Here is a 19,174-nt window from a genome sequence, read left to right as displayed (position 1 = left end):
AAACAAGGACAACAATATCCCACTAGTACAGACATATCTGTAACTTTCTTTGAAAATCCGTCCTCATGGTTTGCCACTTACTTTTCCTTGATGGAGCAGGCAGCATGGCAACTGTGCTTACTTCAAAGATCTCATGTTTTCTGAGCATTGATTTCATTCTTTTTTTTTTTTCTTTTCAGGGAGCATTCTGGGGGCTAATGGTTGGAGTTGTGATAGGCCTTATTCGTATGATCACAGAGTTTGCATATGGAACAGGGAGTTGCTTAGCTCCCAGTAACTGTCCAACGATTATCTGTGGCGTGCACTATATGTACTTTGCCATCATCGTGTTTTTTGTGACCGTATTAATAGTCCTGGGAATCTCCTACCTAACAAAACCAATTCCTGATGTTCACGTGAGTAATGAGTGGTGACACCATGCTAATTTAAAAACCGCATTTCCTCCCTTCCTAGCGCTGTTGGTTTCTGTACAGGCTCAGGCAATGCAATCAGGGTAACTCTGGAGCTAGAATCCATCTAAACAACAGCTTTGCACCTAGCACATGCAAAACACCAGAGAACGGAGATGTGAGATTAGGGAATGAACTGGGAATTCAAAATCCTCATAACGGAGCTTGGAGGAAGCTCTATACCACTGTTCCAGGATACCAGAATGACAGCATCTGCTGTTGCCTAAGAGACCACAAAATACCCGAGGACAGAAGAGGCACCTGAACTGGGCAGACACAGGGGCAAACCAAATATCATCCACAACATGAATAGAGATAAAATGCACACAGCAACAGGGGTAAGAACATAGGAAATATAATATTCATTTTTGACCAAAAAATGTTCAGTGTTGGCAAGAAAGTGGGAAATTTTCTACAATCCACACTTGTTGGTGAATGTGTAAATATTACGATTTGTAAGAGGGTAACTTGTATTTGCTGTTAAAAAATTCTTATACCTATGAATTAATAATTCTACCTTTAGTAGTTTATGTAGAAATATATACACAAAAACAAGAAATATAAGAAATCTTTCTGCAAATGTTTCTAAGTAAAAAAAATAGATGCAATCCAGATTTCCATCAGTAAGAGAATAAATATACAACAAGGAAGCACTAATTTATATTTAAATGTTCATAACATGGTTGAATCAGGAAAAAACAATCAGAATATTATACTACCCTATAATATCATTTAAAAATAAAATAGACTTATCTTTAAAACAAGGGACACTAATCCTTTAAAAATATGTATACTAATTATTTAATAACAATGTTTCAGTTTATTACTAGCATGTAATAATACAGCTATGTATTTTGTGTTTATCATTCACAATCTTTAATGTAGCACCTATTTGCATATATGCTTGAGGAGCAGCCAGTTCAAGATGTCCATTTTGGGAACTTGAAACATGTAGCAGCTAAAAACAAAACAAAACAAAAAACTTTATTAGTGACATGTTACCAGAATTCATCACTAAACACTTTCGTTAGATAGTGGGCATGGAACAAAAGCACACAAGAAAACACCTACTCACCAAGGCAAAATGTAAATATGAAGATATATGACAATAGAATACTCATAGCTTAGTCATAACTTTTAAAGAACTGGTCTCAGGGATGAATGAGATCATCATTTGGTTCGAATGTATTGTGAACTTTCAACTTCTGAAGCAGACCGATTAGTATCAAGAGCTGTTTCACAGATAGCCATGAAAACTGCTGCAAACTCACTTACCAAAGCAGTGACGGGTATGCCAGGCAACAGGGGAAGTCTAGAATGAAGCCAGTGCAAGTCAGGGTTAGAATTCAAGGACTCTGAAGAAGGATGTTTTAAAAATCAAGTGGAGGCCGGGCGGTGGTGGCGCACGCCTTTAATCCCAGCACTCGGGAGGCAGAGCCAGGCGGATCTCTGTGAGTTCGAGGCCAGCCTGGGCTACCAAGTGAGTCCCAGGAAAGGCGCAAAGCTACACAGAGAAACCCTGTCTCGAAAAACCAAAAAAAAAAAAAAAAAAAAAAAAATCAAGTGGATTAATATAAAGAATGATATTTTAAGTGTTTATATTATATGGTAAGGGAATCTTAGAGATAACGTAAAAGTGTTTAATTTTTATATCAAGAACAAACAAGAAAGCTAAATACTCACAAACTGGTAGAAGAAAATCATGGACCAATTTACATAAGTTTGAACAACATTATCGTTATAAATTAGGCTAGCCTTGAATTCATAGAGTCTTCCTGCCTCTCTCTCCCTAGTGCTGGTATTAATCAACACAGAGATCAAGCATGAAAATCTGAAATGATAGCAATCAAAATGAAAACAAATTTAGTTTAAAATCGCAGTTGGTAGAAGTTTGCATGTGTGTTAAGAAAGGCACGTGGAAAGGTGGAAATCAAGAACAGCTCACAGATACTATCTAAGCATGACGGATCCAGAAACAGAATCATTCAAAATGTTTGGTGTGTTTTGGTGACAGAGTTTGTGGGACACCTTTCCTCTTTAACCTATACAGTCCTGGCACAGTTATGTTTTTAAAACTGTACACTAAACAAGGTATCACTGGATCATTGTAAGTATCTCCCCATCACTAATGAACTTGTGTGTTGTCCCTGGTTAGCTATACCGCCTGTGCTGGAGTCTTTGGAACAACACAGAAAAGCGGATTGACTTAGATGCAGAAGAGGAAAGTCACGAAGAAGTTAGTAGTGCTCTTGAAGAAGGTAATATCTGGCTTACATTTGTTTTAATATAAGAACACTGTGTATGGTTTGGCTGTGTGGGCTTTTATGGGTTATGTTTGGTTTTAATCTCTCTAGATTCAGCTGCTGAGATTTAAATGTGTGTGTATAAAACTAAAACATTTAAAAACATGTTCTCAACATCTAAAGCTACTGATCATTCAATATGAGATTCATTTATTCATTTCCAGTTCATCTACCCATCCATCCATCCATCCAACCATCCATCCATCCATCATGTATCCATGAAAATGAGTGACAGCTGCCAAAATAATAATTAGCTACAGACTGTCCTGTCTGTAATTACATATTGTGTTCAACAAATCAGTCTCAGTTGCTCATGCCTGAGCATCTGACTCAGTCTCCTCTGCACCCTTATTCCTCACTATTCTTCCCAATACATCTTCTAGTCCAGGCAGGCAGATTCCTTCATAAATCCTGATTAAGACTAACCTAGTCTATCTTTTTTTTTATCAAGGAACTAGCTTTTAGGTTTGTTTCTCTTGAACATTATTGTTCTGTCTTATTTTGTGACCTTCTGTCATTTGTTTATCCTTCCATTTATAGTATTTAGAGTCCCTTTATTTGATATGGTTTCTAACTTAGTTTGGATGTTGGGTTAGTAATTTATTTTCAGCCTCTTAATTTCAGTCTCTTTTAGAAACAAAGCTCATTGACTGTTCCTTATTACTCCAAATACTTCTGTTTTGTTTAATAGGTTTGCTTTGTATCAGTTTCATTACCATGTATTTCTGTTTTGTCTTACTTTTATTATAATTTTTCATAGATTTCTGTTTAGAAGTATGTTTCAAATTTTTCCTTTTTTTATTTTATAATTTAATTTAATTTTACATATCAGCCACAGATTCCCCTGTCCTCCCTCCTCCCGCCTCCCCCACCCTCCCCCCCAACCCACCCCCCATTCCCATCTCCTCCAGAGCAAGGACTCCCCTGGGGATTCAGCTCAACCTGGTAGATTCGGTCGAGGCAGGTCCAGTCCCCTCCTCCCAGGCTGAGCAAAGTGTCCCTGCATAGGCCCCAGTTCCAAACAGCCAGCTCATTCACTAAGGACAGGTCCCAGTCCCACTGCCTGGGTGCCTCCAAATAGTCCAAGCTAATCAACTGTCTCATTTATCCAGAGGGTCTGATCCAGTTGGGGGCTCCTCAGCTATTGGTACATAGTTCATGTGTTTCCACTAGTTTGGCTATTTGTCCCTGTGCTTTTTCCAATCATAGTCTCAACAATTCTCAATCATACAATCCCTCCTCTTTCTTGCCGATTGAACTCCTGGAGCTCCACCTGGGACCTGGCCATGGATCTCTGCATCCGCTTCCATCAGTCATTGGATGAGAGTTCTAGCACAACAGTTAGGGTGTTTGGCCATCCTATCACCAGAGTAGGTCAGTTTGGGCTTTCTCTCGACCATTGCCAGTAGTCTATTGTGGAGGTATCTTTGTGGATTTCTGGGGACCTCTCTAGCACTTTGCTTCTTCCTATTCCTGTGGGGTCTTCATTTATCATGGTCTCTTTTTCCTTGTTCTCCCTCTGTGTTCTTGATCCAGCTGATATCTCCCACTCCCCTAAACTCTCTTTCCCTCGATTCTTGCCCTTCATCCCCGCCCCCCATCACGTCCAGTTTGCTCATGTAGATCTCATCGATTTTTCTGTCATTGGGGGATCCCTGTGTCTTTCTCAGGGTCCTGTTTTCTAGGTAGCCTCCCTGGAGTTGTGAGTAGCAGTCTAGTCATCCTTTGTTTTACATCTAGTATCCTCCTATGAGTAAGTACATACCATGTTTGTCCTTCTGAGTCTGGGTTACCTCACTCAGGATGATTTTTTTCTACATCTATCCATTTGTCTGCAAACCTCATGATGTCATTGTTTTTCTCTGCTGAGTAGTACTCCATTGTGTATATGTACCACATTTTCTTTATCCATTCTTCAGTTGAAGGGCATCTAGGTTGTTTCCAGGTTCTGGCTATTACAAACAATGCTGCTATGAACATAGCTGAGCATGTGCCCTTGTGGTATGATTGAGCATTCCTTGAGTATATGCCCAAGAGTGGTATAGCTGGGTCTTGGGGGAGATTTGTATGTGACCTACTATACCATTTGAAGATTTGAAGAAGCTTGACTGTTGGATTGAAGGGCGAGTGCCTATATAATTTTGCTGTATTCTCTAAATTCCCATAATTAGGAGTTAAATTTCTTTGCAACAGCATATAATAATTCCTGTTTCCACACAGACTTTCTAACACAAATATAAAACCTTATATGTTTATTAATGATGGAGAACTAGTATTTTGAAATACTTATTTAAATACTTCTTTGCTGAGTGATTTTTTTATATATATTTTTTAACTTTTTATTGATTGTTTGGGAATTTCACATCATGCACCCCAATCCCGATTATCTCCCCATCCCTCCATATCCACCCACCACCCCTACCTACAATCTCTCCCTGAAAAGAAAACAAACAAACGAAAGTCTCACTCTGGAAGCTGCAGTGTGTCACACAGTATACCCTTTTGCCCAAACAGCTTTAGTTTCAAATGTTCATTGCAATGAGACATTGGACTGGTTCAAGGTCTCGGGCTTCTGCTACACCATCAATACTGGACCCTCACCAGGACTCCTCTTGGATATCCTGTTGTTGCCCTGTGTCATGGAGATGCTGCAGCTTTGGTTCCGCACAGCCGACCCCTTCATCCACTCCAGCAGTTCATGGATAGCGTAGATGTTGGGGTGGGCCAAGTCTCAGCTGTACATCTGGCCCTGGGTGCTAGCTGAGTTAGCTAGTCAGCCTGTCTGCTCTCCTGTACCCATGCCACCAGAGCCAGCTTTCCTGCTTTGCCCCAGGCGAGGGGTGTGGCCAGCTCTCCTGCCTATGGCAGCTGACAAGGGGCAGGACCAACTCTCCCATGCCCATAGTTCCAGGGCAAGTTCTACTGTGCTGCCCAGGCAAGATGTGGGGCCTGCTTTCCTGAGTGCTACAGTCAGTGTGTGGGGGTTGGTGGGTGAGTGGGGGAGGCAATCTCTCCTGTTCTCAGGTGGCAGAGCAGGTCACTCAGATCAGCATGACTCCCAGCAGCAGCATGGCCCTCTGTTATCAACATGGCTTCAGGTGGCAGCCCAGATCACACTGCATGACCTTTGGTGGTAACTTGGGCCATGGACATCAGTACAGACCCTGGCTGCAGGAGGACCACAGACATGGCCCTTGGTGGCAACCCAGGCCTAGACATCACCATGGCCCCAGGTGGCAGCACAGGACACTCAGATCAGTTTGGCTCCCCTCAGGCAGTAGCCCAGACCATGGATATTCATGTGGTCCTTGGTGGCAACATGGGTCATGGACATCACTGACCCCAGTTGTGGCAGGGCCGTGGACCCAGACATGGCCCTTGGTGGCAGCCTGGCCTCCAGCATCCCCTGGACCCAGGACAGCAGCATGACTTCAGTTGGCAGGGCAGGCTCCTCATATCGGCCTGTTCCTTACCACCGTCATATCTCCAGTTCCACCTCTTTCCACAATGCGCAAAACACTCCGCTTATCTTTCCCTCCCATCTCTCCATCACATACTCTATCATTTTCATCTCTCTATTATATATTTGTTCACTGTAATGACACCTGCTGCCCTGGCCCATGGGGACGGGGCAGGAGCTTGTGTGTCATCTTCTGGCTGCTGAATGACTTTATGAACCATCTGTCATAGTTCTTTTCATGGTTTCTTCATCTTTTTAACATGTTTACATGAGGTTATTGATACTCCTTTTATCTGTTTTTAAAAACTCATTGATATTATTATTGTTACATATATATATATATATATATATGTGTGTGTGTGTGTGTGTGTGTGTGTGTGTGTGTGTGTGTGTATTTGTAACTAGAGTTTTCCTGCCTGGCCCACAGTCAGGACAAATCTCTGTCACCCGCCAGTCTCACAGCTGCTCAGACCCAACCAAGTAAACACAGAGACTTATATTGTTTAAACTGTTTGGCCTAATGGCTCAGGCTTCTAGCTATCTAGTTCTTACATCTTAAATTAATCCATTTCTATAAGTCTATACCTTGCCACGTGGCTCATGGCTTACCGGCATCTTCACATGCTGCTTGTCATGGCGGCGGCTGGCAGTGTCTCCCTCCGCCTTCCTGTTCTCTCAATCTCCTCTCTGTTAGTCCCGCCTATACTTCCTGCTTGGCCACTGGTCAATCAGTGTTTTATTTATTGACCAATCAGAGCAATTTGACATACAGGCCATCCCACAGCATGTATTCATATATATACATATATACATACATATATACATATATATATATATGTATACAGATATGTATGATCTGCTGAATCTTTTTTAGTTATTTGTGCATATATGGTTTCAGGGCTGACCACTTTGTCTTAGATAACCAATTAGGGTCATCCCTGGGAGAAGCCAATTCTCCTTCTTCCAGCAATCAATAGTTGCCTGTAGTTCTTTGTCAAAGGGTGGGAGCCCTCAAAATGTTCCCCCTCCCATGTTCACATATCCATTGATATGGTCATTGTTCCAGTCTTGTTTAAGTAGCCATTTCTAGGAGAGACTGTTTCATGGCAGATTTCCTGGTACTCTGGCTCTCATAGTCCTTCCCACCTCCTTCATGATGCTCCTGGAGCCACAGATGCAGGAGCCGTGATGTAGATGCATCCACTGTGGCTAAGGTCTTCACAACCTATCAATCTCTGCATTGAGTCCAGTTGTGGTTTTCTGTGGCCGTCTCCACTTGATGAGGGCTGGCAGCTACACTTGTCTGTGGCTATCAAGATGAGATTTAACATATAGTAAGAAATAATGTTGGTCTAGTAAAGGGGTGGGAGTAAGTTCTTTCCTAAGGTCTGATGCTCTCACTCTCGCTGGGAGGTTTACAGTTCTAGCCATGATCTCCTTCCTGTTGGTGGACCTTAAGTCCAATTAGCTATCACCTTGAGAATGGGAGGTTCATGGGATGGGTACAAGGGAGGCCAGTTGGAGCTGGAGGGAGGAAAAGGAAAAAAAAGTGATAGAACTCTATTTCAATGAAAACATTTTAAAAAAGAAAGAATCCAATATACAGTAACTGTAAAAATGCTCAAAATTTCTCTCTTAAATAAACACGTTATAGTATTGAGATAAAAAAAATTATTGTGATATGTCAATGCCACTACCACTCATTTCATTTTACTTTGTTTATTAGATTCTTACCATGCAGGATTTTCTATTTTATATAGTCGAATTTAACCATATTTTTTCCATAGATTTCCATGATACTTGTAAGTGGTGACATGGATCACAGTCATTTGTGCAGCGCCAACAATGATTTCAATTTCCTGTCTTTAGTGATAATGCATCCATGCGTTTCCTGTTTTAGATGATTCTGAGCAATCCCATGGATGTCTCAAGAGGACATGCAGCTTATTCTGTGGTTTGCAGAATGCAGGGCCTAAGCTAACCAAAGAGGAAGAAGAAGCCCTAAGGGAAAAATTTACTGACACTTCTGAGAAGCCCTTTTGGAGAAATGTGGTGAATATCAATGCCATCCTCCTCCTGGCTGTGACTGTCTTTGTCCATGCCTATTTTGCCTGAACTCTGAACGAAGCGAAGAGTAACTGTTGAACTTCCTTTTGAAAACGTTTGCTCTGTGACAAACTTAGATGACCAATTGGAAATGTTAAATAATAGATTGCTATGCAAATTTCTTGTTTTTAGCATTTAGCCTTTGTGTCAATGAGGTAAAAATTATTTTTCCCCTCTCTATTTAGATATAACTTGAAATGAAAATTGTATATATTTAAGGTATACATGGTGATTTGAAATGTACACACACTTTGAAATAATTACCATGATCAGACTAATACATCTATCACTCCATTTGGTCATTTGTATGTTTGTGGTGATAATGCTTAAGAGCTGTTCATTTAGTAAGTTTCAGCTACATAGACTATTTTTATGTATGGTCACAATTCCAAGAATTCTTTTTTTTTTATATGAAAGTTTATTCCCTTTGATCATATCTCCTTCTTTCAAAAGTTTACAACTTATAAAAACTTGGACCATCAATATTTGTGGTGGTTTGAATGAGACTGGCCCTTACAGGCTCATATATTTAGGTACATAGTCACCAGGGAGTAGAATTGTTTGAGAAGGATTAGAAGGATTAGGAGGTGTGGCCTTGTTGGAGAAGATGTGTCACTGGGGGTGGGCTTTGAGGTTTCAATAGCCTATGCCAGGCCCAATGTCTTGCTCTCTGCCTGCTGCCTGCTTATCAGGCAGATATAGAGCTCTTGGTTACTGTTCCACTCTATGCCTGTCTGCTTCCCATCATAATGAGCATAGACTAACCCTCCAAAACTGTAAGCAAGCCCCCAGTTAAATGCTTTCTTTTATAAGAGTTGCCTTGGACATGGTGTCTCTCCACAGCAGTAGAACAGTAACCAAGACAGTATTCATTGGATGTTATGTAAAATGACAATGAATCAGTGTCATGTGGCTGCATAAGCAAACTTGCTTTCTCCTGTGCATATGATTCAAGACAATTTCTCCTCACCAATTGTTTCTGAGGAGTGAGCTTCCTTATGCTTTATATCTGTAACTTACAAATATTTGTTATACATTTGTATATTTGCCTTGTGTATATACCACCCCCCCTGAAAAAAAAAGAATTTGAATATGATAACAATGAACTAAAACTCTCATTTTGTCTTTAATAGAAATCTCTACCCTCATCTATACACACATATGCCTCTTGCTAGGGAGATCATGTGGCTCATTTATATTCACACAATCTGATCATGGGTAGTGCTTGTTCATAAATCAACATTTCCAAAGTTCCACATAGGTGCCTTTGTACAAAACCTCATGGTTATCCTTAATTACACAGGTTCTGGTATTTAACTCTAACCAAGACAAGTAGATGAATTATGTATATTGTGCTCTGATAAAGAAAGTCTGTGAAATGTGAAATTAGCATGTAATTGGCCTGTACTAGGACTTGATATTTTTCTTCAAGAGAGAGAGAAAACATTTTTTCGTTCTTTTATTCCTATAATTTTCTTCCTGGATGAAATCTACTTAGTAATGCTATAGCACCCTTGATGTGAAACCATTAAGAAAGAATTGTTTTTAAATGCATTATATATATATATAAATTTATTATACATAATATATGAAAATATTATATAAATAATTTTTTATACACATATATATGTATAAACACACAAATACTTTAAAAAGAGTATTTTTTAAACCAAAATATTGAGTAAACTGTGAAGTTTTTTTTTTCTTTAAGCACATTACTGGGTTGCTGACTCAGGGTCTCCCTAGATCTTCCTGATGGCCCTTTCAGCCTTTCCTTCTAGCCCATATCCAGTCATTTGTGATTCCATAGAACTTTACTCTGCCAGGGACCAATAGCTGACACACTAAGCTGGGACTCAGGTAGGAGACATGTATCCTCCTTCGTGTCCTCCACTATGGCCTTTCCAGACTTCCCCTTAGTACTATTGCACCCTGCCCACAGGATACTCTTCTTCCAACCCAACTCCATCCTCTTGGGACTTGGCCTCTTGGTGTGAACCTAGGGTCCCTTCAGCTTTTCCTGACTTCCCTTTTAACCCTTTCCTTCTAGCCCACTCCTGTTCCATCATGACTCTCTGCCAACTTGCAGAACAGATCTGCCAAGGACCACAGGGCCACCACACTTGGTTTGGACTCAGGGATCCCACAGCTGTAACACTTGGCTAGGACCCAGAGTGGGAAACATTAATCAAAGAACAGAACACTCATCCACTAAAGAAGACCTGTAAGAATATCACCTTACTTTTCAGTAGCAATTCTGAAAGCTAGAAGGGACTAGACAGATGTTCTACATGTTCTAAGTGACTACAGATGCCACCCCAGACTACGATACCTAGCAAAACTATCAATCACAATTGATAGAGAAAGAAAAACATTTCATGATAAAATAAATTTAATCAATTTCTGTCCTCCAAACCAGCTCTATAGAAGACACTAGAAAGAAAACTTCAAACTGAAGAGCATGTTAACCATATCCAAAAGGACACAAGGAATACATCATCTGCAACAGTTAGTCAAAGAGGCAGAAATCTATACCACCACAGCAAAATAACAGGGATTAATCAAAACTGTTCACTATTAATTCTCAATATTAATGACCTCAATTCCCCAGTAAAAGGACATAAACTAACAGATTAGATTAGAAAATAAGATCTATCTTTCTTCGGTGTCCAAGAAACATACCTGTGACCAAGAACAGGCATCACCTAAGGTAAAAGGACAGAAAATATTACAAACAAATGGAGCCAAGATCAAACTAATCATAAGAGATAGGGAAGGACACTCCATAGTTATTAAAGGAAAAACCCACTAAGATGCTGCAAGCTGTAGGAAAATGTAGTGGAATTCAGAAAATGCTTTCAACAAAGTCTAGTATCCAAGTATGATAAAATTTCTTAAGAGACTAGGGATACAAGGGACATTCCTCAACATCATAAAGACAATACACACTGACCCCAAAGCTAACATCAATCTAAATGAAGAGAATCTCAAAGCATTTCCACTAAAAGCAGGAATAAGACAAGGTTGTCCTCTCTCTGTACCTAGTCAATATAGTACTCGAAGTCTTAGCTAGAGCAATAAAACAACTGAAGAAATCAAGGAAATAGGAAAGGAAATCAAAGTATTCTTATTTTCAGGTGGTATTGTTTTATGCATAAAGGACCTTAAAGACTCCATCAGGAAACTCCTACAACTGATAAACACAATCAGGAAAGTAACAAGATTCAAAATTAATACACAAAACTCAGTAGCTTACCTACATACAAATGACAAAATACTGGGAAAGAAATTGGGGAAACTACTTCTCTCAAAAGCCTAAAAAATATAAAGTATCTCAGAAAAAAATTATAGACAGATTATAAATTCATCTATGCCACCAAGGTTAAACAAATAAGAGGTCAACAACTCAAAGAGACCCATAAAAAGAAAATTAAAACAGTAATAAAAAGTCTTACAACTATAAAAAGTACAGACCCAGATAGACTCACAGCAGAATTCTAGCAAACTTCCAAAGAAGATCTGCATCTAAAACTAAATTATTCAGAAAACTGGCCGGGCGGTGGTGGCGCACGCCTTTAATCCCAGCACTTGGGAGGCAGAGCCAGGTGGATCTCTGTGAGTTCGAGGCCAGCCTGGGCTACCAAGTGAGTTCCAGGAAAGGCACAAAGCTACACAGAGAAACCCTGTCTCGAAAAACCAAAAAAAAAAAAAAAATTATTCAGAAAACTAACACAGAAGTTCTTCCAAATGCCTACAAAGTCAGCATTACTGTAATATCAAAACCAGGTAAAGACACAGAAAAAAAAAAAAAAGAAAGAAAGAAAAGAAAGTTACAAGCCAACATTCCCGATGAACACAGATGTAAAAATTCTTTAAATACTTGTAAGCCAAATGTGGGCATATATCAAAAGGAATCGCAATCAAGTTGGCTTTATCTTGGAGAGGCAGGGGTCCTTCAAAATAGGTAAACAAATAAATATAGTAGATTAAACAAATACACTTTAAAGAAAAAAGTCACATCATCATCATCTCAGACACACACAAAAAAAGGCTTCTGACAAAATCCAACATGACGTCATGATGCCACTCCTAGAGAGAAAAGGGCTATAGGGAACAAAACCTCAGCATAATAAGGGCTATATACAGCAAAGCCCCAGAACATCATCCTAAATGGAGAAAAACTTGAAGCAATCCGATATAAATCAGGATCCTCACTTTTTAAAAATATAGCACGGACCCGGGCAGTGGGGGCACATGCCTTTAATCCCAGCACTCGGGAGGCAGAGGCAGGTGGATCTCTGTGAGTTCGAGGCCAGCGTGGGCTACAAAGTGAGTTCCAGGACAGGCTCCAAAGCTACACAGAGAAACCCTGTCTCGAAAAACAAAAACAAAAACAAAACAAAAAAAAAATACAGCACTGGAAGCACTAACTAGAGTGATAAGACAAGAGAAGGAAAATAAAGTGATATAAATAGCAAATGAAGTCAAGCTTCTTCTGTTTGCAGATGATACAAAAGATATCCCAAAAATTCCACTAGAAAACTTCTAGAAATGAATACAACAAAGTCACCTTACAAAAGTCTATGGCATTTTTGGATACAAACAAGAAGTGTGCTGAGAAAGAGACCATGGAAAAACCCCCATTCAATAAAGCCTCAGAAAGATAACAAAGATAATTAAATTAAGGAATAAACTTAACCAAGGAGGTGAAAAACCTCTATGATGAAAACTTTAAATCTCTGAAGGAAGAGATTAAGGAAGGCTCTACAAGATGTAAAGTCTACCCTCATCATACTCATAGATTGACAGAGTTAAATTTGAGAAAATGAACTTTATATCAAAAATAATTTACAGATTCAATGCAATTCCAATCAAAATCCCCATTACATTCTTCAGAGAAACAGAAAAAAGCCATCCTAAAATTTATATCAAATCACAAGAGACCCCAGAGAGCCAAAGCAATCCTGAGCAAAAGAAAAAATGCTGGAGGGATTATACTGGATTTCAGGGTATCTTACAGAGATATAGTAATAAAAACAGCCTGCTACTGTCACAAAGACAGACATGGAGACCAGTGAAACAAAGTATAAGAGCCAGCCTTCAATGTGTATAATTACAAATACCTGAGCCATTTGACAACTATACCAAAAACCCTCCTTGGGGAAAAGGCATCTTCAACCAATAGCGCTAGGAAAACAGATGTCCATGTATAGAAGTGAAATTAATCCTGTATCCATCACCCTGTACAAAAATCAGCTGAAATGTATCAAATATATTATTGTAGAACCCAAAATGCTAAAACCACTGGAGGAAAATATAGACATTAGACTACAAGCTATAGATGTAGGAAAGGATTCTCTGAATAGGATTGAATTTACATGGGAATTCGGGTCAGTTGATAGATGGGACCTCATATAACTAAAAAACTGTGCAGAAAAGAAAACACTCAGTAAAATGAAGATCAAGCCCACGGAGTGGAGGGAAGCTTCGGCAGCTGTACAACTGATATAGGACTAATACCCAGAGAGTTCATAGCCTTGACCTAGATCTAATCATTCTATCTTCTTTAGTGTTAGCAGTAAAATGTGTTATCTCCCAGCTTCTTATCTTCATGCTCATTCTGCCAAGCCTGCATCCTGCCAGGTGTCCACACCATGTGCACTTTCACCCTCTGCAAGCACAAGCAAACAACAACAACAAAAGACCTCTTCCTTCTATAAGGTGCCTTGGTCGTAGTATTTCATCATAGCAACAGAAATGTTTGAGCTGAGAGTGGGGTGTTCCTGTAAATAAACTGATCACGTTATTTGGGGAAGAATATAGAGGATGTTGGAATTTTGGACTAGAAAAGCAGTTGGATGTTCTCAGTAGAGCTTACTAGCCCATCCTAGCAGAAGTCTGGAAGACGGCAGTGTTAAGAGTAAAGAGGAGTCAAAAGGCCCAACTGAAAAGATTTCAGAAGGAAGCAAACCCTTTAACAGAAACTGGGCTAAAGGCTATTCCTGTGATATTTTGTCAAAAAAACAATCCAGTCCTATCTGCCCTTGTCCTAAGAATTTTGCCTGAGGCTAAATTAAGAAGTTAAGGATTTTTTTTTTTTTGACAGATAATATTTCAAGACAATATATCTTGAGTCTGTGTTATGGTTTCTACTTAGGATATGTATGCAAATAGATAATGAAAAAGAGCAAGTAGGGCAGAAAGAAATACAAGATGTACATTTTGGAGAGAACTAGGTATCTTAACGTTACAGTCAAAACAGTGCTGAAAGAGAGGCTGTAATCGCTAAGCAGATCAATAACATTAAGGAGAGGACTGCTCAACATAGGAACAATGAGAAACAATAAGAAAGATGCCCAAAGGACAGGATCCCACCCGGATAGGCTTCCAAATAGTGAAGAGAGCCTAAGGGGTCTTCCTCTTCTATAAAAGAGAAATAGACAAAAGCTACTAGAAATATTATTCAAGGAGACCAGGGTGTAGGGTAAAAAGAGGCAGTGAAGAAAAAAAAAAAAACCCTGACCCTGAGACCAGAGCCAAAGAAACACACTCTGCCCCTAACTAATTCAGGAATTGAAAACCAACCAATCCTGAACATGAAATGTAACTAATCTCTGAACTTGTCCCAAGCTCAGGGATTGAAATCCTACCAATCCCCAGCCTGAAAATCTCCACCTTGGAAAGTTCTGCCACTTAGAAATCGTATATAAGCACTGTACCAGTTCAGTTTGGGGCTGCCCCATTCCACCCTGACAGAGGCAGCAGCCCCTCTCTTAAATTCCTCCCTTCCGGTCCCCACTGGATCAGGCCCTCTGAATGGATGAGACAGTTGATTGGCTTGATCTGTTTGGGAGGCATCCAGGCAGTGGGACCAGATCTTGTGCTCATTGCATGAGTTGGCTGTTTGAAACCTGGGGCCTATGCAGGATTGTTTGGCTCGGCCTGGGAGGAGGGGACTAGACCTACCTGGACTGAGTCTACCAGGTTGACCTCAGTCTGTGGGGAAGGCTTTGCCCTGGAGGAGATGGGAATGGGGGGGGGGGGTTGGGGGGAAGGTGAGGGGGACGGGAGGGGGGAGAACAAGGGAATCCGTGGCTGATATGTAGAACTGAATTGTATTGCAAAATAAATTAATAAAAAAAAAAAAAAACCTAAAAAAAAAAAAAAAAAAAAAAAATTCCTCCCTTCCAATAAATCTCTTCAGTGAAGTTTGTGGTAAAGACCTTCTTTTGCCAGAGCAGAACAGAGATGTAACAACTTTCACCAGAGCAGAGCAGAACTGCTGCATTTCTGAGGGGAAACTCCCTTAGCAGAGCCGAACAGTAACAACTTTCCCCGGAGCACAGCAGTACTGTAACAGTTTGGCTGGGGAAACTTTCTCTTGCTGGAGCAAAGTGTTACACTCTGGGGACACTGAGCAGAGCTGTAACAGTTCCCTGGGGCAAAGCAGAGCAGATCTGTGTCAGCCTCACTGGGGAAATCCTCCCCTGCTGGAGCAGGTTTGTTACACTTGCTTTAGGGAAACCTTTCCTGGAGCAAGGACTGTGACACTCTGCTAGGGAAACCACCCCCACTCCCACCCTACCCCCCAGAACAGAGCTATAGGTACTCCTTGGCTTCCAACTGCCAGAATACCTTTCCCTTTAGAGCTATAGGTAATTCTGGGCTTCTGACTGCCAGGATACCTTTCCTTTCAGAGCTGTAGGTAATCCTGGGCTTCTGACTGCCAGGATACCTTCCCCTTCAGAGCTGTAGGTAATCCTGGGTTTCTGACTGCCAGGATACCTTCCCCTTTAGAGCTGTAACACTTGCAGGTATTCCTTGGCTTCCAACTACCAGGATACCTTTCCCTTCACAGGGTGCACCCTAAAACAGCTACTGAACTTGGTGATGTCATCCATGTGTTACTGGCTTTAACATCATGAAGGTGCACAAATGAAGAGGTTGTGTAGTCATCTACTGAATTTTCCAAGCGCCTCTAAGAGCAGACACCATGGAGCAGGGAAATTCCCATGTGAAGGCTGTGAGAGAGCAAGAGGCTGTGAAAAGCTGCTGCAAGCCACAGGAAAATGGAATGGAATCCAGCTATTATCACAAAAGCGACGACTTGGAAAGGTCAAGGACTTTTCTGAAGTTCAAGCCATGGCTTAAGAAGTCTTGGTGATATTTTAGCTTTTGTGTGTGTGTACATATATATGTGTGTGTGTGTGTATATATAAAAGCTGGTTCCTACAATGATTTTCTTGTATGCTATGTGTGCTTCCAAGAACTCCTAACAGTGTATTTATCTAAAATACCTATCAAGCATCTAAGGCCAAACGATCTCCTGAACTAAGGTAATACTGATGGCGCTGATTGGTGGCGCTGGTTACCAGTGGAAAAATCACGGGCCATGGCAGAACCCAGTGATACCTTTTAGAGCTTTATTGGGGGGGGGGGGAAGTGGGGAGAGAGAGAGAGAGGAGATAGGAGAGGAGCCAGGCCTGGCGGGGGAGGGAGCAGAGAGAAAACACAAAAAGAGAGAGTGTGTGTGTGGTGGTGGTGGGGGGGGTGGTCCGCGTCCGGCTTTTTGAAGTGGGGATTGCATAACCACACAGCGCCTGCTGATGATGTAAGATGCAAGATGCCAGGCCCCGAGCTGTGCATGTACAGAATTCTAACAAACACCCTTATGGAAACAACACCTGTCTCCTAGGTCAGGCTTTATTTCTTGTGCAATTTAAACTGAGACCCTCCTTTCTTATACAGCCTTACGAACATTATAGACTCCTAACTTTTTACCTAACCACTTCTAGGAATGTAGATTGAGCACATAAATTCCCTTTTTGATATACTAACTGATATTAGCTCTCAGTTGACCTCCTCCTTTAACCACTCCCTTTGTGGGTTGTAAAAGAAAGCCTGACAGTCATTGCCTGAGGAAAATTCTTACCTGCCTTTTTGACCCTGTAGGAATTCAAGCCTGGTGACCTGCCTGTATTCCTGAGAGACTTTGGGAGAACTTAGAGGAGGATTTTGACTAGAGAACTTGAGGATGAGATGGAAGATGAAGAAGAGCCAGATGGGGAGGTACTAGATAGGTAAGAACGAGATGAGAAGAACCTAGATGAGGCAGAATTAAGATGAGAGAATTAAGATAGAACTTAGAGGGGACAGCAGATAAAGGCAGAGAGAAATCGGGCAAGAAAGGAGCTAGGCATGAGAACAGAACTGAAGCTGTGTAGACAGGATTTTATCCCAGAGGAATAACGTAGATGGACAAAGAGCTCGGTGTACTTAGATTCATTTCCCAAAAATAATTCTTGCTGTTTGTAGCTTCTCTTCTGGGCCCCTGGGAAGAATATTCTTTAAGGATGGTACTTAATAATATTCAAGAAAAAGCCATTGCGTGAAGCTGTGAAAGTGAAGCCAAGTTGCAATGGAGACCACAGGATGCTGGAGATACCAGAGCCATGGGACATCTGGCAAGGAGAGCTGAGAGTGGAACCAGCCCCACATTGAGATCTATGCTGCAGGCAACTGTGAACAAAAATTCCCAAAAGAAGATGTGTCTGGCTGTGAACATGAAACTCCTGCAAGAAGCTTCTGTGTCAGCAGAGATTGATGGACAGGCTGGAATCTCAGTACTGTGGAGAGATTGGAAATTCGTAGGTTCAGAAGCTAATTACTTTATTTTGAGCTAGTGTTAGCCTTCTGAAATAGCCAGTCCTTGCCCCACTCTGTATGGGACCTAACACCTTGTGACAATACATAAAAATCTCATAGACGATACCAACCTAAACCTAACAGCTTGTGATACTAAGTAAAAACCTCTTAGAAGCTATCAACTTAGCAGAACACTAGCTTCCACCAATCCAAGACCTAAGAATGTCATGAGACAGCATCTCGGGTCTATAAAATAGCTCCCCCATCTCGATGTGGATGGTGAGCCTGTCAGGTTCAAAGGAAACTCCACCCACCCACACATAAATGGTTTCCTCTACCAAAGGAGCCATTCCTCATCATGGTCAGAAGACTGTCTGTGGTGCCTATTACCATAGCAAAGCCTATTCTGGCCTCTGTGATCACTCAGTACCTGTGACTCTCTTCTCAGCTCCTCTCACCCTGTCCCCTACCCTAGACTTCTCCAGCTCATGGACTTCCCTTCCCCCAGCTTCCCATTCCCGCACAGCCCTGCCATTTCAGCCATGCACCCTCATTTCGTCTGCCCCTCTTGGCCCCTCCCTTTTGCCCCTCTCTTGGTTTGACCTTTTCTTCTGCTCGCCTTCCCATCTCTCATGGCCAAGTCCAGTCTGCTGGCCATGTTCCATCTACTACTTCCTCTCTATTCCGGACCCTTCCAGATGCCTCTGGCTGTTCTCTCCATCCTATCTACAATAAAAACCTTTTCCTCAACCACAGCTTGGATCAACCACACCACCACTTTATACATCCAGTTGCCGAATCCTTTATGTGGGGCATCTTCCTCTCCTAACCAAACCAAGCTGCTGGTTTGGGTCTCCTAAGGTATGAATGGATCAGTTGGTTCGGCTGGCTTCTGCCACCCACCATATTTGACTCCAAATTCTGGAGTCTGCCTCTTCAGCAGCTTCTCCCCTCCACCTCCTAAACTTCTCTAGGCCTCCCTGGCTGCTGGAGCCTGCTAGACCTCCTGGGCACCCATCCCACGGAAAAGCTCTGGCCCGCCCTCTGCCTGCTCTCTCCTCTTCTGCTAGGTAAGTGCCACTCTGAGGCTGCCTGCTTGCTCTTTATTGGCTCTCTGGAGCCTACCAGTACTATAAAAGCCACAGCAGTGTGCCAGGACACTCCTGAGCCCCATCCTATGGAAAGGGAAGCCTGTCCTCTATGACAAGGGA

General features: G+C 41.4%; 1 protein-coding gene across 1 annotated transcript in view; it reads left to right on the top strand.

Annotated features, from left to right (window-relative positions):
* LOC128114554 (solute carrier family 5 member 4-like) overlaps nucleotides 1-9,781 on the top strand; it is a 102,542-nt gene extending 92,761 nt beyond the window's left edge. The window contains exons 14-16 of the mRNA XM_052744654.1: nucleotides 180-395; nucleotides 2,605-2,707; nucleotides 8,113-9,781. Of these exons, the coding sequence (XP_052600614.1) occupies nucleotides 180-395; nucleotides 2,605-2,707; nucleotides 8,113-8,327 (534 nt within the window). The 3' untranslated portion in view covers nucleotides 8,328-9,781. The remainder of the gene's footprint in view (nucleotides 1-179; nucleotides 396-2,604; nucleotides 2,708-8,112) is intronic.
* The last annotated feature ends 9,393 nt before the right edge of the window (nucleotides 9,782-19,174 follow it).

Source organism: Peromyscus californicus, unplaced genomic scaffold (genome assembly GCF_007827085.1).
Source record: "Peromyscus californicus insignis strain IS unplaced genomic scaffold, ASM782708v3 Scaffold_19__1_contigs__length_69161282, whole genome shotgun sequence".
Classification (NCBI taxonomy): domain Eukaryota; kingdom Metazoa; phylum Chordata; class Mammalia; order Rodentia; family Cricetidae; genus Peromyscus; species Peromyscus californicus.
The sequence above is the reverse complement of the archived record's forward strand: the minus strand, read 5'-3'. Positions and strand labels throughout refer to the sequence as shown.